Raw genomic sequence first — 24,289 nt, forward strand, 5'->3', positions numbered from 1 at the left:
TCACTCTGGATTTTTCAGGCTTTGGAGGTGTATCGAGATGACTGGAACAAAGTATCGGAGCACGTCGGTTCCAGGACGCAGGACGACTGCATCCTCCACTTCCTCCGTCTCCCTATAGAAGACCCGTACCTGGAGGATTCCTCGGCCTCCTTGGGCCCTCTGGCGTACCAGCCCGTGCCCTTCAGCCAGTCCGAGAACCCCGTGATGAGCACTGTGGCCTTTCTGGCCTCCGTGGTGGATCCTCGAGTCGCTTCGGCCGCCGCTAAAGCTGCGCTAGGTGAGAGAATGAGGCGGGGATAGTGTGTGTGATTGTTGACTTGAGGAGCTGTGCGCAATATTAAACTTTTCTACAGAGGAATTCTCACAAGTCCAGGAAGAGTCTATGAATGGATTGACCTGCAATCAAATGAAATTATCTGGTGAGACTGTAGAACTAGTTAACTTTGTACATTTTACTCATTCACTCCCATCGACTGTGACGGCAGCCTGTACATTTTACTCATTTGATGTCATTAACAGCATTTAAAGCTAAAGATTTAAAGGGAATTAATCCACCTATGGGCCGCAAGGCGGTACAGTTCTGAGGTCATGGGTTTGAGTCCAGCTACCGCAGCCACCCCGTGTGGAGTTTGCATGTTCTCCCCATGTCTGTGTGGGTTAACTCCGGGCACTCCAGTTTCCCCCCATATTCCAAAAACATGCATGTTAGGATAATTGTCCGGTCCAAATTGTCCCTAGGTGTCAATGAACGAGTGAGTTTTCTGTCTGTGTGCTCTGCTGGTAACCAGTTCAAGGTGTCCCCTGCCCACTTCCCGAAGATAGCTGAGATTGGATCCCCGCAACCCTGCTGAGGATAAGCGTTGTAGATGATGGATTGATGGATGGATGGCGGTCACCTGTTAGGGATAAATGTGTCTCTTAGGCGCAAGAGTGGCTTAAAAATATTGTGACTTGAGTGGTTAAGGGGAGCCATATACTTTTATTGTCCCAGCCCTTGGAGCACATAGAAACATCCATCCATTATCTGCACCGCTTATCCTCAGTAGGGGTGCTGGAGCCCATCCCAGCTGTCTTGGAGCAGTGGGCAGGGGACATCCTGAACTGGTTGCCAGTCAGTCGCATGGCACACAGAGACAGACAACTCACTCGCTCATTCACACCTAGGGACAATTTGGACCTATTCACCTGACATGCATGTTTTTGCAGTGTGGGAGGAAACCAGAGTGCCCGGGGGATACCCACGCACGCAGGGCAAGAACGTGAAAACTGCACCGGAAGGCACGTAGCTGAATTTGATCACATGACCTCAGAACTCTGCCACAGACGCGCTAACCACTAGGCCGCCGTGCCGCCCCACATAGAAACATAACTCCCAAAACATTTTGTAGTCTATATATGTGTCTTAACCTCATATTTATAAACCTTGAAGTGTATTTTATAAAATACTGTGAAAAATACAGGCATTCCAGATTCTTGTTTTTATACAGTAAGACCTTGGTTATCGCGGTTAATGTGGACCAAAACCACCCGCGATAAGTGAAAATCCGCGAAGTAGCGGCGCCCCTTCCCAAAAAAAAATTTAAAAAAAAAATTTTTTTTATTTTTATTTTTTAGACCCGGTTAATGGGGAGCAAAACCACCCGCTAAAAGTGAAAATCTGCGAAGTAGCGACGCCCCTTCAAAAAAAGAAAAAAAAAATGAATCTCATCTCATTATCTGCATCTCATTATCTGCATCTCCGGGCAGTGGGCAGGGGGACACCCTGAACTGGTTGCTAGCCAATCGCAGCTGCAAATCACATTAGTTCTCGCAGCTTGCTGCGTTCTTCATCGACGCACGAGCCGAGTGATCCACCGCTAAGAGTCGTACAACTGGGCGATTTTATGTCCGCCCGGGACGATCGGAGACAAATTTACGACAGGGTTTTTACCGCGGGTGCCGTTCGGTTGCTACCGCGAGCGAGCCCCTAACCCGCAGCGCGGGTACTTTCGGGCGCGATAAGCACGACACCGACACAGTTACGGGGGTCCCGCACACGACCGCCGCCTGTCGTCGCGCCGCGCTACTGGGGTCTTCGGACGAGCGGGCTCCCCCCAGTTACAACCCGTTTCTTCCTTTCTCGCGTCGCGCCGTGTGACGCCGCGTCCGCCGAACTCCGTCGCGCGGCCCGGGAGTGACCTCCGCCGACATGTTCAAAATAAACAAAGTTTCATTCATTCACATAAACCTATTTTCTCCCCAACAGACTCCCTTGATGCTTCACAAATGCAAATGAACAGCAGTTCACATCAGGTAAATGGGAGGCAAGGATTCGTCTGTTTGACTTGTGATGTTAAAACTCGAGTTCTGTGCTCCTAATGAAGGTTGCTGTCAATGCTGACGGGCTTCTTGTTGACGCTGTGGCGCCTAAAGTGGAAGGAGTCACGAGAGACAACGCAGACGAAAGTGACAGAATTCGTTTAATCGGTAAAACATCCGGGATTTTTTCGACTGAGGCGCACCAGCAAACAGTAGATTACAACAACAAAAACAAATATACTATTAAACACCATTGGCAATGACTCCTGAAACAAATATAGATGATGTGGCTCACCTTGTTGGCAAGCACAAAAAGCACCATTAAGAGAAATGGAGAATGCTAACTACCGACCTATATAGTCTTCCTCCTGAGATATTCACACATCTGAACAAATTGTCCTGTCTGCCTGACTTCAGTCCACATGATCGGTACCACTATATTTAATTTGTATACATACGTAAAAGAGTTTCAGTATTTAGTTGAAAGACTTTCTGTTCTTTTCATTCTAACGTTCGTCGGTGAACAAGTGGGGGGACTGTTTAACCCAGTGTATTAACGCTGTATCTTATGTCAACTGTACCGCTAGTCTAGTGCTTAATTGTCGGCGCGTTCACCACCACTACTCTTGTTCGATTCCAGTGGCATCCAATGTGATGGCTGAGGTAGTATAAGTAAACCCTCGTACGGTAAGACAGATTGATAATTACTGCAATAGTAATCTTATCCACCCTATTCTGTGGTATATAATGTGCAATTTCTGGCCAAATTTGGGTTTTTAGGTGCGTCTTATAATGCAGAAAATAGGACACTTTTGAAAGCTTTTTTATCAGACGTGGTCCAAACAAATTGGATATCTTTCCGGGCATAGGTAATGAGGACGGCGGCATGCAGCACCAGGAGGGAGAAGGAGATGAGGGGAGAGCGGTAATGGAGTTGGATCTCGTCGAGAGCACCGTTACAACGGCAGCGGCGGCCGCTCTGGGCTCTGCTGCTATAAAAGCCAAAGTAATTGCCACATCTTCATTTGGACTGATGCAAAAATATCTTCTACAAATCCTTTTCGCGTCCTTCACTCAGCACTTGGCAGCAGTGGAGGAGAGGAAGATCAAATCTTTGGTGGCTTTGCTGGTAGAGACCCAAATGAAGAAGCTGGAGATTAAACTGAGACACTTTGAAGAACTAGAAACCATCATGGACCGCGAGAAAGAGGCTGTGAGTGAATCTGAAATTTTCAGTCGAAGTCAGGCTTTTTCTTCTTCGGATATGTGTGCTGAAGATGGTTGTTTTCACAGTTGGAACAGCAGCGACAGCAACTTCTGACAGAGAGGCAATCCTTCCATTCAGAGCAGCTCAAACAGGCTGAGATGAAGCTTCAGCATCAGAGAGAGCAGCAGGGACAGCCAGGATTCACAACGCAGATTTCGGGTTTGGCTATTTCAGAAATGTTATATTTTTATTTTATTTTGTTGGTTTTCTATCCATCTATACATCCATACATCTGTCTATCTTTCTATCTGTGTATACATCTCTCTATACATCAATCAATCATTTTGGGCTGCACGATTTTGGAAAAAAACCTAACTGCGATCGGTATTGCAATTTCTATGCGATTTTTTATTTTTCAAGAAAAGTGCATTTATTTCTGTGCTTGCTTTCTTTTTGGAGAGAACTTAAACATAGTGACATCCAAATTGATCTTGAGATGATGTCCTTCTAGACCAGGGGTCAGCAACCTTTTTGGTGTGGAGTGTCACTTTCAAATGTCCTTGTAAATCAGTGTGCCACACCAAGATCAATGACTCGAACAACATTTTTTTAATATCCAACAGAGCTGTCATTTTACACCAGTCCAAATATACAACATGGAAATACATAAATATAAATATTTGAAAATGGAGTTATGTCAAATATTTCACTGTACTACCACATAAGGAGATAATTGGTATATGAAAAGAAGAAAATAATACTTCAAATAAAAAAGAATGATGTGCTTTGTTTTTATTTTCTACAGTGCAATCTTAAACCGCTTTGTTAAACAAATTGAGTTATTAATTGTTGCAGAAAATATAAAAACTTGAAAGAACAACAGAAAAGCAGAAGGCACGTGCCCGCACGCACACACAGTAAATGGTTTTCTGTGCTTTGCTATGCAGTGAGCAATGTGATAGCTTGCTTTAGTGTTGGTGTTTTTAGCGGTGACAAAGGTCTTCTGGGTCTGTGTTTGTTGGCCGCACTTGGACACAGTGCGTTTTAATGTCTGCGCCTTGTCAGACTCATCCTTGAATTCATGTTCATGTTTCGTCTCGTAATGATGTTTAACACTTGCCGTGCGGAATACAACGCTCTCGAGGCATAATGCACAAACAGTGTGGTCATTTTTTGCACAAAGCCTCATTCGTCTGTCCACGCTGGCTGGAAAGAACGTGATGTTTTCCCTCGAGGAGCCATCATGATTCGTTCATTTATTGCGCGTGTGTTTTGTTGGCTGGGTTAAAACACGGATCTCTCCTCTGCGCGGCGCGAATCTCTCCTCTGCGAGGCGCGGCGCAGATACGCAGACACGCACTCACACACGTAACAGAAAAGGAGGGATGCTAAACACGGCGCGCAACTAAAAATGTCTAAATTTCCGGTAAAAATGCGCTTTAAAAAAATCATTATTACCGTAAATTCCGGACTATAAGCCGCTACTTTTTTCCCAAATTTTCAACCCTGCGGCTTATTCAGAGATGCGGCCAAATTTATGTAATTTATTTAATGGCCGCCAGCGGCGCTCGAGTATGAGAGGTAAGATTTAGACCGGTGAAATATATGCGCCGAGGAAGATCACAACTTGTGAGCGTAAACATACCATCATCGTGCAAATTGCACTAAATAAGGTTCGTGATGCAGCTTCCATGTTAAAAGCAAACGGGCATATTGCTGGGGAATATTGACGTAAGGGAGCGTGGAACGACGTCATCATGATAAAGATTCTTTAAGGTATTGAGAAAGACAACTTTGATGTCATTACCAAGGAGGAAGAAGCGGATGGTCTGCCGCGATTCTAATGATCACGGCATTTATTTCCTTAACAAACTAATGTGCTGGAATGCGAGCGTCTTGTTAGTAGCGTGAGGCTACCTCCCAAAGGCACGGTTTAGGATGAAAGTTATATTATTATTATTAAAGCTTTGAAAACCCTCTCGATGTACCGTCTTTCTTTGTAAATATGTGCGATTCTGCACGAGCAAATAAAAAAAGAGGGGCGGATCAAACGCGGGCTGATGGGAAAGTGGAGACTGGTAGAGGTGAGTTTTTGTGGACATGGCGGACAATAATGGATATATATTCTTCCCACCGTTACCTTTGGAAACAAACATTTTTTCCTTGGATTACTGTCAACGGGCACCTAGAACCTACGTTCATCTGGGCGGCTGTGATTTTTGGACTGTGTGCTTCAATGCTTGATTGCTGTTAAGATTGTCGAGGAGGGTTGTTCAAACCTCACATTGTTTGTTTGCTGTTATTAGTGTCAATAAATTTGTTCAAACCCCCCAAAAAATTAGTTCCAATCGCGGGACTTGAAGTTTGGCTTGGATTAATTTTGTGTTTAATAGATGTGGGTGCATGCGGCTTATATACAGGTGCGGCTTGTGTGTGGACAAAATCGGTTTTCCCCCTAAAATGTCTTTGGTGCGGCTTATAATCAGGTGCGCTCTATAGTCCGGAATTTACGGTATTTGCATTATTTTCCCGTGCGCTCGCGTGCCACTGGTTAAATGGCACGTGTGTCATAGGTTGCCGACCCCTGTTCTAGACCAATGGCTCCCAAACTTTTGCAGGCTGGCACCTCCCAAGTAAATTCCTGGCTTGTGCTATTATTAAAATTTGCTTCTGGTCGGCGCTTTTAAAACTCGAAACAGTTACAATTGTGGTTGGCCAAAACGCCATCATTCACTACAAAACTTTGAAAAACCGCAGTGCTTTGCGGTTTCACAACTGCACCTTGTCACATCGCGATGCTGGTTTGATTTCGGTTCGTCGCGCAGCCCTAACGTGTTGAGTACAGATTGTCAAACAAACGTTCAAACTTCTGACTTCAGACGAAATGTAACAATTCTTGTTGGCCAATCACTCTAATAACAAACTGGAACTATAAATCCTTAAAAAAGCAGGGTTTTGCGGTTACCGTATTGCTCTATGTCACATTGCGACATGTCGGGTAATCGTGCAGCCCTACGATCTAGTTATACATCTATCTATATCTTCATCCATCTAATTTTGTGGACTGTTTTTGGCGAATAAAACACTTTTCTGTACAATAACTTTGTTTTACATTTCTTTAGTATTATTTCTTGTTTTATTTTTAATATGTGTCATATTTATGAACATTGACTGAACACTTGTGTACCTACAGAGCAGTTAAAATTTATTTAATGGAGGTTTGCTTGCATTTGATGACCTTGGAACGGAATCATCCCGTTTTATTATACAAACCTCACTGCCTAACCAATTCAATTTGCAAAGTGACGTACCATTGTATATGTAGCATTTGTGAAAGAAAGAAAATAACTGATGTATCACTTTCTTCAGGTCAGTCCATGGCCAACCGGCTGGCTCCTAGCAGTGGACAAATACAAGCGATGGTCCTCCGCCTCCCCGGAGCACCTAATGGCATGTGTGAGCATGTATTATTGTGTGCCTCTTGTTTTTCTTAATTCCTTGTCTTCCGGCGTTCATGAACTGATTTTCAGTCTCATTTACAGATCCGCCCTCGCAGTCCGACGGCTTGGCGGCAGCTCAGCCCAGTCTACCGGTATAAGTCACAGCTGAGCGTTGCTTGGTGAGGGTTAAAAACAACCCCCAATGGTCCGATTTTGTAGTTTGGATGCTGTGTTTGTATTCTCCGAGTTTAGTTCAAAGCGTTCTGTCAAATAACGTGCCTTGCAAAAGTATTGGAACCCCCCGAACTTTTTCACCTTTTGCTATAGGTCAGCCATGGACAAACCTTTTGAGTCGGGCCACAATGGGTTAAAGCAGGGGTCCTCGTTACGTAGATCGCAATCTCCAGGTAGATCGCAGAGGTAGTACTGGTGGACCACTGCTTGATATTAAAAAATGTCAGCCTATTATTTTCATCACATCACTTGATTGATATACAAAGCAGTTGGTAAGATGACAAATGAATTTGACAAGCAACAATCTTACAATCATTGACTTACAGAGTAACCAGTCAGATGAAGACAGAATCTTGACTTTTAGGTCAGCAACTATGCGCTAACAACAACTAAACTTGTCATTAGAGGCTGGAACAATCAAACATTATAAATAATTATAAATTGTTGCTTACATTTTGAAACTGAAAACATGTTAACTGACATAAAATATACCTTTTATCTCTTCAACAGTGCCAGTAAACAAATTTTTGTCAAACCTATGTTGTAAACTTTCTGCGGTCTCGCGTTATAAATTACCTTGACTTTGATCACGATAAATCGGATATGACCACAAAATAATAAAAGCATCTACGTAGAGACCGGAAGTGGCATTATTAGTTTCAGTTATGTAACAAAATAAAGCTGAGTTGGAAAAGAAATTGGGTTTTGGTTATTTATAAATAGAAAATGTGGGGTTTTTTTTCCATGTAGATCAGGGGCCTCCAACGTGGTGCCTGTGGGCACAAGGGTGCTCCCTATGGACAGCTGAGGTGCCCGCAGAATTGTTCTGAAAATAGCTCACCAGTGCTGGGTCATTTTAATTTTCGAGACGCTCAATTTTCCACAAAAAAAATGTCAGAGCAATAACAAAGTAATAACATAATAAGTTGGTAATGTAGATATTCATATCAAACTGTGTGCCCTCTGCGCTCATTAGTAACAAGAAGTAGCTCTCAGCTTGAAAAAGGTTGGAAACACCTGGTGTGGCTCATTCTGACATGGTCGCTTTGTAAGTAGCTCAAATGCTGGGAAAATGTGAGTACCCCTAGGTTGAAGAATTTGGTGGAGCGGCCATGAGGGGGAAAAAAATGATTGATCTAACTTTTTGTATCTGCCGTACACGGTCTGGAATCCGATAACCTGTAAATAAAAAAGCGAAAAAAGATAATCCTTATACAATTTTTCTTTCATCGCTGCGATTTCGATAAGGCAAATATTTTAAAATGGTGATTAAAAAAATAGTTGATTTTGAACAGCAAAACGCGATAACCCTATTTATTTGTGTATAACACGCACTTGTGTAAAACGTGCACAGGTTTTTTATTAGAAATCGGTATAATTTTTTGTTAGGGGCCATTTTTCAGCTGACATTTTGTGCACGGATGAGAGCGCTGAACTCCAACCACTGAACTCAACAGCGCTATAGATAACGTGTGAAAAGACATTGGGTTTTATCGCATCACACTATCTTTAGCCGTACCAGAAAATGTTCATTTTGTTGTGCGTTTCCTATGTTACAGTGACAATCAATTGTATTCCATACTAAATAAAGGATTTTCACTGTAACAAGGGAATCGATGCTGATAAAACCTAATGTCTTCATAGGTCATCTATATCACCGGGGTTGGGGTTGAGCGCTCTCATTGGTGTGAATCAGGATCAACTACCGTGTCAACCAAAACCTCATGTATGAAGCGCACCCACATTGAGTTCTTTTTTAGGTAGATATAAATACGGTAATACAAATGTTGGATTTTATTTATGACTAAATGGACTGTTTTATTACATAAATGAAAATAAATGAATTGTAACCCCTTTGTTTTAAGCACTAAATTTGGGCTGACCAAGTTAAAAAAAAAATGAGTTTGATAAATATCAGGATAAAAGAAAAAAAAACTCCATGATAAATAAAAAGCAAGTACATAAACATGTAGCCTACTATTGGAAGTTTGGCCCTGAGCTCTATACACATAAATATACTATGAAAACTAGATTTTTTTTTTAATGAGGATAGACACACCAAGGAAGACTGGGAACGAGAGTGGCAGCAAATGACCATTTCTTTATTAGTACTTTTTTTTTTTTTTTTTTTACAAGTTCATATAATCATTTTTAACTTTTTCTTTTGGCAGGCTGTATTAAAAAGCCCGACGGTCCAGATGTGGGCCGCAGGCTGTACTTTACCCATCCCTGCTATAGGTTTTGAAACAAGTGAAATTCTTCTTTTAAACGCTAAGTGGACTTTACCCTTATCTGTCATTTACATAACGATGCTTCATGCAGAACTCTTCAAGGATATTTGTGGTCAGCTGGCTGCACTGAGAGAAAAGGGGGTGATAATATATTTGTTGTTTGAAAAAATATATATTTTCCTGAAGGTTTTTGTCACATTTGGTTAAATATTCAAAGCCTAGAGAACTGCAAAAGGTGAAAATGCTTGAACAAAGGGTAAAGCGCTCAATTTGTGTTCACCGGTTGAGAGATTTTCACATTTCTCTCCACTCAATAAAGTTGTTTTTACAAATGATTTTTTCTTCTTGCTGTTTCTGTCACGGAACCACTTTTTTCTGCTTTTATATCGGAATTCCTAGTTTTATACCGAAAAGGAAACCATTTTACAAGAAGGTAGGTTTTGAAAATAAAAGACTGGAGAGTTGAGCAATTCCTTCAAAGTTGTATTTGCTAAATATTCTGGGCACAAATGAGATTGGCCTGGACGGATCTATTGACACTAACAAAGATGTTATATAATGAAATTGTGAATATGCTTGATTGCTATTAAGATTTTCGAGAAGGGTTGTTCAAACCTCACATTGTGCTTGCTGTTAAAAAAGTCATATTGAAATATAATATTGTGAATGTGCTTAATTGCTGTTGAGATTGTCATGGTTGTTTTCTGTTATTAGTGTCAATAAATTTGTTCAAACCAAAAAAAAAAAAAAAAAAAACATTCATATTCCAATCCCAGTTTTATTTTGAAAAGTAAATCTTTTATTCCTCCTGTTGGTTGGATTCCAGGATTGCGAGACAGTGGCTTATCAGAATCGAAGGCTGGAGAGTTGAACAATTTCTTCGAAGTTCTATTCGCAGAATATTCTGAGACGAATGAAAACAAAATGTCTGACAATCATTCTTGCACTAAAAGGGTTGTCCATAAGTTGAAACAAAACTTAAAGAACAGCAGCGGGAACTTCCACTGAACAATGACCCGTGTCCCAAACTGGTTCATGAAGACGCTCAAGGCCACTCCTGGCTACAGAATGATACACAACTGAAATAATGGAAAATCTGTATAATTGCAACTAAAAAATTTGAAGTTGTAAACAGTGGGACCTCGGTTAATGGGGACCAAAACCACCCACGATAAGTGAAAATCCGCGAAGTAGCGGCGCACCTTAAAAAATGCTTTAAAAAAAATATATAATATATATATATATATGTTTTTGTTTTTTTTGTTTTTATTCTATTATTATCTTTTAGACCTGCAAAGCTCTGAACCCGCGAACGTGGAACCACGAAGTAGCGACGCCCCTTGAAAAATGCTTTAAAAAAAATAATAATTATTAACTATTATTTTATTTTTTTATTTATTTTTTTAGGCCCGCGAAGCTCTGAATCCGTCGAAGCGAGAAGTAGTGAGGTCCCACTGTAATTATGGCTAAATATGGGCAGTGGCACATTTATATATTACAATGAAATCTTGCCACTTATTCTGGACTTTGGAATTACCTGTGTTAGAAAATAAAGATGACAATGTGTGTGACTCACACAGAAGAGATCATTTTTACATAATCTTATCTTGTTTTTTAGACCATAATGAACCCACGAAACCAGTACGACTGACCTTTACTTTAATTCCATCGTTTTATGTTACTGTTTGACAGCATGCTGCATAACCTGGACTTCAGAGTTAGGCATGAAAAAAAAAAGACGATAAAACTCGTGTTACTCACCCTGGACCGATTAAACAGGATTAAGTAAACCAAATCTAGATCAGGAGTGTCAAACTCATTTTAGCCTCAGGGGCCACGTAGTAGACAAAACCATCTATTTATTGGGTTCTGGAATAGTAAATTAGAACAAAGTTTACTAATTGTATATATATATATAGATATATATATATATATCTATATATATATATATATATCCATCCATTATCTGCACCGCTTATCCTCAGTAGGGTCGCGGGGGTGCTGGAGCCCATCCCAACCATCTTCGAGCAGTGGGCAGGGGACACCCTGAACCGGTTGCCAGCCAGTCGCAGGGCACACAGGGACAGACAATTCGCTCGCTCATTCACGTCTAGGGACAATTTGGACCGGCCAATTAACCTGACATGCATGTTTTTGGAATGTGGGAGGAAACCAGAGTGCCCGGAGGAAACCTACGCAAGCACGGGGAGAACATGCAAACTCCAGACAGGAAGGTTCGATCTCATGATCTCAGAACTGAGCCGCACACGCACTAACCAGTGTGCCGCCCTATATATATATATATATATATATATATATATATATATATATATATATTTGGTGGGCAAAATGAAAAAGCCTGACAGGCTGCATGCGGCTTGAGGGCCGTAGTTTGCCCACCCCTCGTCTGTATCATTCTTGATTATTATTCAGTAATAACAAAAGAAGACAAACTGTTGATTTCCATCTTTATTTATGCCATTGTGTCCCCATAAGGGGGATTTCTCTACATTTAAGTGGATTAGTAGAGAACCCTGAAAAATAAAATGGAACAAGTCACTTTTATATAAAACAAAAAGCAAACCCAAGATCAGTGTTTCTCAACTGGTGGGTCAAGACCTAAAAGTTAAGTTACGTTTATTTGCATAGCCTTTAATCACAAGAAGTCGCAGACCTGTTTTTTTAGTGGGTCTTTGACTTTTGCCTTGGCAAAATATTGCCAAGAGGAAGAAAAAGACCGTAAAAAACTAAAAAATAATATAAAAATACAAAAAAGGAAAGAAGAAGATAAGAAAAAGAGTGGGGAGAAAAGGAATAAAACAAAAAAGACAGAATATAATGAAAAAAAACAAGAAAAGGAAAAAAAATAGAAAAAACACACCAAAACACAAAGAGTAAAAAAGTAGAAAAAAACTAAATATAATAAAAACAGAAGAAAAAGACAGAAAAAAATAAAGCAAAAATAAGAAAAAAAAACCTAAATATATGAAAAAAGAAAAAGACGCAAAATAGAAAGCAAACAAGAAAAACACATAAGAGACCAAAATGAAAGTGTTTTGTATTTGTAGCAGCAACATAGCCAACAGTGATGTCCACGTTTTAGTAAATTTGATAAGTGGGAATTTTTGTCCTTTTTTGGTTCGCAGCTCGTAATCAGGGCAGGGTCCTGGCTCCTCAAGCAGGACTAGTTGAGAAACACTGACTTTGATTACATGCGCATATCATTAAAAAAATCCATATTTACCACATTATTCAAAAAGTTTTGTTGACTTATTTAGTCAACGCCAACACAGCGAAGGTTGCAACGGTCGCAACGCCGATTACGGCTGCAGTTCCGGGCGATAACCCGATACACGTGATGACCCTGAACAGAATAAATACCATTTACGGCAACTCTAAATGTTAATATTTCAATTTGACTGTACTTACACCACTGGTTCCATATTGAGAATTCAGGAGCGGGTTATCCAAGCAATTCGGGGAAACTCCCAAAAGGTTTGACTTACTTTTGCTTTCGAGGGGCGTTATACGTTTCCAGGAAAATGAAACTGCTTCTCTTACTCCGCCCGTTGTTTTTTTCCATGTTGCGAAAAGGTACCTTATCAAAATAAAAGGCTGCAGGGATGATCAGTTCCTTGGAAGATTTCGTCACAGAATATTCTGGGCACAAATGAGCTACCTACAATAGCTGTAGAGATTCACAAGTGCAAAGAACAAAATATGTTACTTTTTTCAAACGTGGTAAAACACAAACCAAACATCTATTAAAAAAATTAAAACTATGTTAGAGTAACATGTCCCGAAGGTAATAAGAAGCATATGCGTATTTAAACCTGCCCCCAGACTTCCTCAATAATTGTGTCTTACAGCTATGTCTCTTCAGTATTTACATGCAAAATAAAAACACCTCATGAATATTTTTATTTACGTAGGTTTTGTGGTTGCACAGTCACTTATTCATCATCATCATTATTCTCATCACATCAATATTTTGACCGTCACCATTATCATCATTGCAGTCTCCATACATTTTCAGCATAATATATCATGAGAGTATGTATTATAATAACAATTGTCATTGGTTTCTAATGGTGACAACTGACGTGTTTTGTCGTGTGCGTTGTCCATCGGACACAGAATCTCTGCTGCTAGAGAGGCTCCGCCCCCAGGCAGCAGGACCACGCATTGCTAAGTGTCCTAAATGTGCAATAAACAGACAAGACATGGCAAATTGAGCCAGATGCCTGCAGCATCAAGTTCCCACTTGTCTGCCCTAACTATGAGTTGCGCAGGTAATGTCTGTTTTGTGTTATTGGTAAAATGAACTGTATCTCTATGTGATTGTATCCCCATTTATTTTTATTTTGTGTTTATTTTTCACCGTCATCAACCACATATTTGTTCACCTCACTGTTTTGTTTATAAATCTAGATCCAGATTGTGATGAATTTGCATAATCTTTACACTAAAACGGCGGCCCATAAAATGAAACGAAACTTCAAGAACAGCAGTGGAAACTTCCACTGAACAATGAGTCCTGTTCCAAACTGGTTCTGTTTTTGAGCACTGAATTTGATATTTAGTTTTGTCATAAATTTGTCGTACTTTTTCCCAAGTCATACTTTGTTGTAGACACACAACGGGATGTTATGAGAAAGTTGGCACAAAAAACATTTTTCAGAAGTAGTCATTTATTTACTATTGAATATATATTGTCAGGCCGCATATGGCCCACGAGCCGCCGTTTGCCCACCTCTGATACAGTGATTTGTTTTATTCAGATTAATTTTATAACATGTATTCCTTTGCTTTAGTCACATCCTTTTAGGATACATACTATGTGACAACATTTTCCACAGTGTACTTTATTTTGAAGTGAGCAACTGGAAGATGCTACTAAAGGCTTCTTTCGGAACAGGGCGTAGGGGCCAAAATAAGACACACGTTAAACAAGGGAACAATTTACGCTTGTTAATATTCAGTAATAACACAAGAGACACAGAAACGATTGAGTTGCAGTTTTATTTTGATCCATCATGAAGGGAGTTTATCCAACAGCCCAGGTCGACCAGTCGAGGGAATCCTGGGAATTACACAATAGAGAAATATTTTACAGAATAAAATATGACGAAAGTAATTACAAAATAAATATAGTCATCAATTACTTTGATAAAAAAAAAATAGCATGACTAAAAGTAGTCAAAATTGCAGTAATTTTACTTTATCTTGAGCAAACTTTCAATAATTTATAATTGTGATGAGATTAAAAAAAAAAAAAAACTTCTTACCCATATTTCACAATACTGTATATCAGACGTTATTCTCTTTCTTTCAAAATAATAAAAAAACAATCTTTGAGATGAAAAATGTTTTTAATTTTGAAACATTCCTCCTAAAACTTTTCAGTAAGATCCAAAGTAGTAATACAAAATAAAACCTTTGATATGTTGTAGAAAAATATTGGATTATTCGACATGAAAATATCAAATTTATTACCTCAAACTCTAGTCAAGTCGCATTTATTTGTATAGCTTTAGTTTGTTAATATCGCTCTCTCCCTCTCTCTCGCTTACTTGTTCTCTTTTCTGTCTGTCTTTTTTTATATCCTCTTCTTTCCATGTCTCCCTTTTTCTCCCCTTCTTTCTCTTTATTTTTATCTCCCTCTCTCTGTTTTTCTTGCTCTCATTCTGTCTCTTTTTCTCCCTCTCTATTTGCTCTCTTTCTTTTTATCTCACTCTTTCTTTATCTTATGTTTATTTCTCTCTTTTTCTTCCTCTCCCTTCATCTCTCTCGCTCTCTTTCTTGTTCTGTCTCCCTTGTTCTCTCTTTTTCTCCTTTATCCCTGTCTTTTATATCCCTATATTTCCTCCTCTTTTTCTCGTTTTTTATCTCTCTCTATCCCCTCTCTTTTATCTCTTTCTCTCTCTCAATCCTTCTCCCTTTTATCTTGTTGTCTTTCTTTTTCCCTCTCCTCCTCTCTTTTCTATCTTATCTTTCTCTTTCACCCCCCCCTCTCTCTCTTTATCTCATTATCTTTCTCTTTCTGTCTATCTCTCTCCACCCCCTCTCTCTTTTATCTCGTTATCTTTCTCTTTTTCTCTCTCAATCCCTCCCCCTTTAATCTTGTTTTCTTTCTCTTCTCTCTCCCCCTCTTTTTGTATCTTGTTATCTTTCTCTCTCACGGCTTTCTCTCTCTTTATTTTATTATCTTTCACTTTCTGTCTCTCTCTCTTTCTGTGTTTTATCTCGTTATCTTTCTCTTTCTGTCCCTCGCTCTCTTCCGCTCTCTCTCTAATCTCGTTCTCTTTCTGTCTCTCGCCCTCTTTATCTAATCTCGTTATCTTTCTCTTTATGAACGTACCTGTGACGTCATGAGGGTATCGATGAGGGTGTTACCTGGATGCTACAGCAACTGAAAGAAACCAATACAACAGCAGTTATTCAAGTGCTTAGTCTGTTAAGGAAATAAATGCCGTAATTGTAAGAAACAGAGTCATATGTACTCATTAATGCCAGGACCTTAGCTTGGCCTTGGCCTTGATGCTAGGTCCTTAGCTTGGCCTTGATGCTAAGTCCTTAGCTTGGCCTTTTGTGTACTTTCTATGAAGTCACTATCTTTGATTTTTGCATTTCGGAGATGGAATATGAGCTTGCTCTGTCCACTCCACGCATCGGCCCGGTATTGCAGTACCTCCGGGAACAGTGCATTCGCAATGATCGCAGCAAGGCTTTAGGGCTAGGACCTTAGCTTGGCCTTTTGGCTGAGAGTAAGTGTCCCGGCTCCTAGGCTTTGTAGCGTATTATGAACTGACCGATAACGGATAATGGATAATGAATAACGAAGATAGATCAATAACCCTTAAAAACCCCAGTTAAGGGTAATTATTCAAAGCAAATTAATATTAATCATAAAAATACTACCAATGGCTGTTATGATGACCGCACCGCCGATAACTGCTGCAGTTGCGGGTGTCAACCCGATACATGTTATGATCCTAAATAAAATCATTTCAAAACAATTAAACGCAACATAAACCGATATTCAAAGTGGAGGCGGAAAATAACCTTACACCACTGGTTCCATTTATGAGCTCAAAAGTCGTTTCTTGTCTAAGAACTTCGAAAAAAGTTTTATTTTATTTTCATCCGCTGCTATTTCCGGCCTTTTACCCACTGACCTGACTAAAAGGGCGTTGCCAAATTCGAAACACTCATTTCGAAACTGAAACGAAGAAACTTTATGAAATTCGATTCGACACCGTTACTATGTGTATGTTTGAATACACGTTTACACTATTTAAACAGGATCTAAATTTGTTTTATACAAGAACAAAGATCTCCAAGCTTTTGTCGAAAAAAGCTTTCGGTTACATAAGCGAGGCGCTGTTTGATGACGTCAGGAACGACATTGCTAAAACTGCGTGATAGACTTGTTTGGCGTTTATGTTCGTGGAAACTGTTTTAAAGTTGGAAATAAAGACATACAGAGCAAGTAAAAAAGATCACTTTTAGTGTTTTTTTTCCAAATTTGTTTTATTTCACATCATGACTCTATTGTGTAACATGAGGCGGAAACGAGGAGTGTATTAACTTGTAATTGTGTATTTATATGGCCTCCGTTCGCATTTGTTCAAGTAAAACACGCAAAATATGTTTTATGAACCCCAAAAAATTGATTTAATTCAACAACAACATCAAAAACCTAGAACGTAAACGGATTTGCATGTTCCTAAAAATGAAGTTAAGTTTGTCAACATGATCGTGCTGTCCAGAGCCAGCCCGAGGCATAACAAGCTAAGCGGCTGTTTGGGGCCCTGTGACCACTAGGGGGCGCCCAAGAGCTGTTAACTATTTGGGGTTCCAACTTGTCCCCATCGTCACTGTGTGTGTCTACAACCAAAACTACCGTAGTAATACAACAAAAATACTACAAAATGACTTTTCAAAATTAAATATCACATATAGTATTTAAAACAAGGACGTCGTATATTACTTTGCTTTTATTCTGAAAACGAATAAATAGTATAAAATGATTACAAAAGTACTACTCCAGTAATACTGTAATAGAGTGCTTCGAGGTCCTAAGATTACCCACAATGCATTGCCGGCGCCCATTTTGGAAGTCCACAAAGCTTTTCACTTCATTGTTATTGTTCAGCGAACCAGTTAGATTCTACATTGTAATGCCGAATACGTGCGTTATTGTTGGCTGTTGTAGCCGAGGGGAAAAGGGTGGGAATGGCTTCTTTAGACTTCTGAAGTGTGTTTACGATCAGGGGATTGAAGCTCAGGAGAAAAGTGAACGGCGTAGACGAATGTGGCTGGCAGCTATCAACCGGTCGAATTTGCCAAAGCTTGACTGTGTTCGTGTTTGTTCTGACCACTTTCTGACAGGTAAATTGAATTATTTATGATGTAGAAATAAATTTTAAAAAGGTTATGGGACATGTGTACTTCATGACAACAGCTCGACGACCCCAAACTACTTTTATAATAATAATAATAATAATAATAATAATTTCCTTGTATTGTCATTCTGTGTAACAATGTACACAGAACGAAATGTCGATTGCACCTGACCCGTTGTAGCGAGCCGATGCAGCCGCAGCCAACAGAGGGCGCCGCCGACCACTTTTTAAGTCTTAGGAATGACTCGGCCGGGGCGCGAATCACCGACCTCCCAGTCTCAAAGCGGGCGCCTTACCATCTAGGCTACTGAGCTGGTTTATAACATATATGTGAGGTATTTCGCCGAAAACGACATTTAAAAACCGAACAAAACTCTGTTTCTCATTCGTACACTATTTTGGTGGAGAAATTCAACGCGGTTTCAGGGAAAGAGAGTCTCCTTTCCTCAGTCAACTCGCGTCAATAGAGGATTTAAAGCCCCCGAAAGCTAAGCTAACTTAGCCACCGGTGCGCCGTTCGGAGAAGCGTTGCCTTTCCCGGGTTGTTCAACATAGACAAAAGGGAAGCAACATGAGAACAACATTCCCCTAAACCTGCAACACCGTTGCAATGGGCACACAGAATCGATGATGACTTGTCAACAATGATCCATGGTTGTAAACTTGGCTGAGACAAACTCTGAGAATGTAGAACTTTCCCTTTCACAGTCTTGTTCTCATCACCTTCGCTTGTGTGCACAGACACATCCCGAACCCAACCAGACACAAATCTGTCGTAGGCTTCCATACTTTTGTAATTTTGAAAATCCTTCCGTTCACAAAAGGGACTTGGGTGGAAAATAAGATAGGTAACAAGTTCGATGTAAGTCACACACGGCAACAAATCGGGATCAGACTTCCAGTCCTTGTTTTTAATTTTGTAGGGATCCAATTTTCCAATAAAATGCAACTTCGCAGCGTACCGCTCGCGTGCTTGCTTGTCTAAACTCTCCACGTAGTTTTCCATAGTGTTGATGGACAAAATCCGTACACAAACGAAGCTAGTTGAGTAAATAAATAGACAAACTGAGTAAATATTTGCTCCTCTCGCTATCACCGCTTGTAATCAACAGACTTCCAAGATGGCGGCACGAAGCCGTGTTACTATTTTTAGCACAAAGCGCGGAGCCCTCTATACAAAATGTTACTACAGTAATCCCTCTGTTTTTGCGGTTATTGGGGACCAAAACCACCCGTGAAAAGTAAAAATTTGCGAAGTAGCGACGCCCCTTCAAATTCTTTTTTTTAAATTATTTTATTATTATTTCTAGGCCTGCGAAGCTCTGAACGCGCGAACGTGGAACCACGAAGTAGCGACGCCCCTTAAAAAATGCTTTAAAAAAATAAAATAAATTATATATATATATATATATATATATATATATATATATATATATATATATATATATATATATATATATATATATATATATATATATATTTATTTATTTTTTTTAAATTATTTTATTTAATTATTATCATTTTTTAGACCCGCGAAGCTCTGAACCTGCGAACGTGGAACTGCGAAGTAGCGAGGTCCCACTGTACAGAAATATTACTCCAGAAGTACAACAAACAAACAACTACAGTAGTATTACTAAAATACTGAAGAAATATTCTACTAAAAATAGAAATACTACAGAAAATCTTCAAGACTACAAAATACTGCTTTGGAAATGCACAATTAATACTTCTAAAGAAATACAAAACAACAACACTACATAACAATATAGTACAAAACACTACTTGAGAAATTTTACTCTGGAAATACTACTTCAGAAGTATTACAACAGAAATACAGCTAAAATACAACTACAGCAATACTACTAAAAATGTTTATGCAAATATGACAAATATACTGCAATAATAAATCTATATAATACTGTATTAAAAATGCTAAATGTCTATGCAAATATGACAAATATACTGCCATAATAAATCTACATAATATTGTATTAAAAGGCTAAAGAAATACCAAAGAAATACTAGATATACAACAAAAATATACGATTTGAATAGAACTCTTTTTACCTCTTTTTTTATCAGACTCTTAAACGGCTGCTGATCAAACAATATACCACAGACACGTTCAGCACACTAAAGTCACTTTCAACTGTCTTTTATCTTTTATCTTATTACCTTAACTCATCTTGAGTTAATCTTGTATTTTATCTTTTTAATATTCCTAATATCCTTTTATGTATACATGTGTATATTTTTTTGTTTTTTTTTTACGCTGGCAACTATGTGGACAGCAAAGTAAGAATTTCATTGCGCAGGGAATCGTGGTTCTTTACTGTGCATATGACAATAAACTTTGAATCTCATGAATAACACAAATACTATAGGAAAATACTAACATAGAAATACTACAAAAAATAACTAGTGCAGAAATACTACAAAAATATCACAAAAAACTACACTATTACTACAAAAATACCAAAATGAAAAAACTACTGTAATACTACAGAAATACTAAATTCATAACACTACTGCAATACCAGAAGAATATTACAAAAATACTACAGATATACAACAAAAAATATACTATCCAAATACAACAAAAATACCACAGGAATATAAAGAAAATACTATAATGGAAATACTACAATAAACTACTGCAGATATACCACAAAACCAAAACCACAGTAACACTACAAAAATACTAAAATCATAAAACTACTGTAATACAAGAACAATTTACATAAATCTTTCAGATATACAACAAAAATATACTATCTAAATACAAAAAATACTACAGGAAAAAAAAGAAAATACCACCATAGAAATACTACAAAATGATACAAAAATGAAAAGGCAGTAATACACTGAAATACTAAAAACATAAAACTACTGTAATACCAGAAACAATCTACAGTCATACTACAGATATACAACAAAAAATATACTATCCAAATACAACAAAAATACTACAGGAATACAAAAAAGATACTATAATGGAAATACTACAAAAAACTACAGCACATATAACACAAAAAATATACAAAACCATAACCACAATACTAAATAAATACTAAAATCATAAAACTACTGTAATACATGAAACAATTTACATAAATCTTTCAGATATACAACAAAAAATATACTATCTAAATACAAAAAAATACTACTGGGAAGAAAAAAAAGAAAATACCACCATGGAAATACTACAAAATGCAAAAATAAAACTACAGTAATCCTATGAAATACTAAAATCATAAAACTACTGTAATACCAGAAACAATCTACATACATACAACAGATATACAGCAAAACATATACTATCTTGATACTACAACAAAAAACTACAGGAGAAAAAAGAAAATACACCATGGAAATACTACAAAATGATACAAAAATAAAAAGGGAGTAATACTACGAAATACTAATATCATAAAACTACTGTAATACCAGAAACAATCTACAGTCATACTAAAGATATACAACAAAAAATATACTATCTTAATACAACAAAAAATACTACAGGAAAAAAAAGAAAATACACCATGAAATACTACAAAAATCATACAAAAATAAAACTACAGTAATACTACAAGAAAAACTACAGAAGTTTAAAAAAAAATCTGACTTCAGAAACACAAAGAAAATCAAGAGCTTAAAACAGGGACCCAACATATGATTTTGCTTTGATTGTGATTGTTTCAAAAGCAATTTGATGACATCAATCTATTTCAAAACAAATGTAACAGGAACATTTTATCCCTAAATGATCAAGTTGGATCCGTCTCCAAGATTAGCCCCTTGTCCACATTTTTGAACCCGATGCGGCCTAGACTTTAAATAGTTGTCCACCCTTGGAGTAGACCATGGAATGAGTTACAGTATATATGCAAATGATTATGTAATGTAGGAGTTGGGGGGGCACTCCTGGCCACCCCTTATTTACGCCACTGGCGTTACCCCACTCGTGTGCCAGGGGGACAATTTTCGCCACGACACCTGCCCTGGTGCTGTCATGAAAACAAAGCAATTTCCACCTACAACCACTATAAAGCCATATTGAGCAGATGAAACAATACAGTATGAATTGTCAACATCCCAAATGCAAATGAGGGTTCAAATCTTAAAACGGGTCTAACAAGTGTTACTATCCGACTGAAACTTGGTGCCATTTTAACGCAAAGTGACGAGGAAGCCGATTCTTTGCAATAGATAAATAATATAGGACTGTAATATTTGACCACTGTATTTGTATGGTGTTGTACAAGGAAGAATACAAACTAGGGTAACTCAAATTGACCGAAACAAAATATTATTTTGCCAAGCTTTTCGTGAAGAAAGAGAAAAGAAAAAAAAGGGAAACAAAAAAGAAAGTAAGAAAATAAAGTAAAAAAGGGGGTGGGAGGGAGTGAAAAAGAAGCGCGTTTACGCCTTCTAGTGGTAAAATAAAAATTATTCAAGAGAAAACTATATTGATTTGAATCCTAAGCAAAAACACATTAATTTTGATGTAACTGAGCATTTTTTTAAATACTCGTAGATAGATAGATAGATAGATAGATAGATAGATAGATAGATAGATAGATAGATAGATAGATAGATAGATAGATAGATAGATAGATAGATAGATAGATAGATAGATAGATAGATAGATAGATAGATAGATAGATAGATAGATAGACACTTTATTCATCCCCGCAGGGAAATTCACATTTCCAGCAGCATCCCTTCGCTGAGAACAATACAATAATAAAGCAAAAGGAATACAATATACAAATACCCAATGTGACGTGCTAATAACCACTGTAGCGTGTTGTATAGAGTATTTAAATAGTGCTAAATAAAAATACACACTGCAATAAAAGTACGGTAATATGCAATGTAGGGGGTGTGGTTTAATGTGGGCCTTTACTCCGCCGGGTGGAGCTAAAGAGCCTCATGGCATGAGGAAGAAAAGATCTCTTCAGTCTGTCCGTGGTATTTTCCTCCTTTCATTTTCCTCTCATTTTTTTCTGCCATTTTTATTTCTCTTTGTTTTTATTCTTTTTATGCTTACTTTTTTCCTCTTTTGTCGGTCCTTTTTCTTTCTATTTCTTTTTTTTTTCTTTGATTTACTATTTTTTCCTTTCCTTTTTTCCTTTTTTCTTTTTCATTCATTTTCTGTTTAATTCTTCAGTTTTTCATTCTGGTTTCATTTTTTATTCATTTTTCTTCTTCTTTCTCCTTTCTCTTTTTACCGTTTTTCTTTTCTGTCCTACTTTTTCTTTCATTTTCTATTTTTTTTTTGTTGTTTTTCTCTTTTTTCTCTTTTGGTTTCACGAAAGGCTAGGCAAAAAGTGATGTTGTCACTTTGTTGTCACTTTGAGTCTTCGTAGTTTGTATTTTAGTGGTCAAATATTATACACCTTTGAATTCCTAATACCCTCGTACACTTCGCTGTTCTGTTCCTGTACCTTACTATCCATAAATAATTCCTTTATTTTGTGTCTACATTTACAAGATCCTCTTCTCCGGCCATGCCTGAACCTGGAAGGGAGGGGTGAGATTTGGGCATCCTTCCCACCCTTACTGTTTATCTTGGGAACAGGAGAAAAAATAGCCACCATATTTCCTTTTAAACTCTCAGTCGGATCCATCTGTTCAAGCAGCATGATGACACCCCCAAAAAAACAAAAACGGGTGGAAAATGTCCCAGCGCTGCTGTTAAGTCAACATTTGTGCTTGCCCCGGAATGTTTCATGACTATCGATGGAGAAAAAAATGGGCCACTCCAACTCAGAGGGGGTCGGATCAATGGCGTCCAAATTAGGGAATCGGATTGCAATTTGTCCGATAGGAGGAAATGGAAACATACTGTAACTGACTCCGCCCCTACAAATTCAGGAAGCTGATTTTTGTGACCTCGAATTGCCTCCTTTTATTTGGTAGAATTTAATGCAAATCTGACAGCATTATGATGATACCATTTCTCATGAGACTCTTTGTGATTAAGGGCAATACAAATACACATGACTTGACTTGACTATTTTTTAATCAGATCTGGAGGATCTTTTTTAAAAGTCTGTCCAGCAGAAATTGAACGTTTCATTATACCTAATCAGTGTTCATTTTACCTCTGAAAAGTGATGTAAAAAGCCAGTAAAAATAGTCGCCTCGCCCGGGGACTCGCGTGCTCAAAAATCTATGGGTCCCAACAGAGAGATCTATGGGTCCCCAAAATATAGTGTTATCGAGGTTGAAATTGTTTATCTGCGACAAATATATAATATAAATCCATATTTTCATTCACACTTAATTGGTAATACAAAGCAGTTATTACTTCAGATTTTTCAGTTCACAAAAATATTGTACATTATACAAAATAATATTGCTGAAATATTAGTCGTATATATTCATGCAGTTTTAATCATCACGGTTAATTGGTAATACAAAGCAGTTATCACTTCAGATTTTTCAGTTCATATATTCTTC

General features: G+C 38.2%; 1 protein-coding gene, 2 long non-coding RNA genes and 2 pseudogenes across 5 annotated transcripts in view; 2 read left to right on the forward strand and 3 right to left on the reverse strand.

Moving 5' to 3' along the window:
• Window positions 1-9,745, forward strand: part of smarcc1b (SWI/SNF related BAF chromatin remodeling complex subunit C1b) — a 25,411-nt gene extending 15,666 nt beyond the window's left edge. For 2 of the 3 annotated variants that reach the window (XM_088329044.1, XM_088329043.1), the window contains exons 20-28: window positions 19-277; window positions 354-419; window positions 2,246-2,292; window positions 2,364-2,466; window positions 3,168-3,304; window positions 3,377-3,511; window positions 3,592-3,724; window positions 6,875-6,961; window positions 7,048-9,745. In XM_088329044.1, the coding sequence (XP_088185170.1) occupies window positions 19-277; window positions 354-419; window positions 2,246-2,292; window positions 2,364-2,466; window positions 3,168-3,304; window positions 3,377-3,511; window positions 3,592-3,724; window positions 6,875-6,961; window positions 7,048-7,103 (1,023 nt within the window). In that variant the 3' untranslated portion in view covers window positions 7,104-9,745. The remainder of the gene's footprint in view (window positions 1-18; window positions 278-353; window positions 420-2,245; window positions 2,293-2,363; window positions 2,467-3,167; window positions 3,305-3,376; window positions 3,512-3,591; window positions 3,725-6,874; window positions 6,962-7,047) is intronic. The other variant, XM_088329045.1, reaches the window with a different exon arrangement.
• LOC148371137 (5.8S ribosomal RNA) lies at window positions 1,718-1,865 on the reverse strand (annotated as a pseudogene).
• Window positions 9,746-11,864: 2,119 nt separating the features above from the next.
• Window positions 11,865-13,108, reverse strand: LOC148371138 (uncharacterized). The gene is made up of 4 exons (XR_015849770.1): window positions 13,094-13,108; window positions 12,840-13,008; window positions 12,655-12,774; window positions 11,865-11,944 (listed from the first exon to the last, which is right to left on the reverse strand). It is a non-coding gene; the product is annotated as an uncharacterized LOC148371138 (long non-coding RNA).
• A 1,305-nt stretch (window positions 13,109-14,413) lies between these two features.
• On the reverse strand, window positions 14,414-16,755 carry LOC148371139 (uncharacterized). Its single transcript, XR_015849622.1, has 4 exons — window positions 16,481-16,755; window positions 16,332-16,405; window positions 15,772-15,822; window positions 14,414-14,493 (listed from the first exon to the last, which is right to left on the reverse strand). It is a non-coding gene; the product is annotated as an uncharacterized LOC148371139 (long non-coding RNA).
• On the forward strand, window positions 15,958-16,123 carry LOC148371140 (U2 spliceosomal RNA; annotated as a pseudogene).
• Window positions 16,756-24,289: the final 7,534 nt, after the last annotated feature.

This window comes from Urocampus carinirostris, chromosome 2 (genome assembly GCF_059441175.1).
Source record: "Urocampus carinirostris isolate Australia breed hairy pipefish chromosome 2, RoL_Ucar_1.0, whole genome shotgun sequence".
NCBI lineage: Eukaryota > Metazoa > Chordata > Actinopteri > Syngnathiformes > Syngnathidae > Urocampus > Urocampus carinirostris.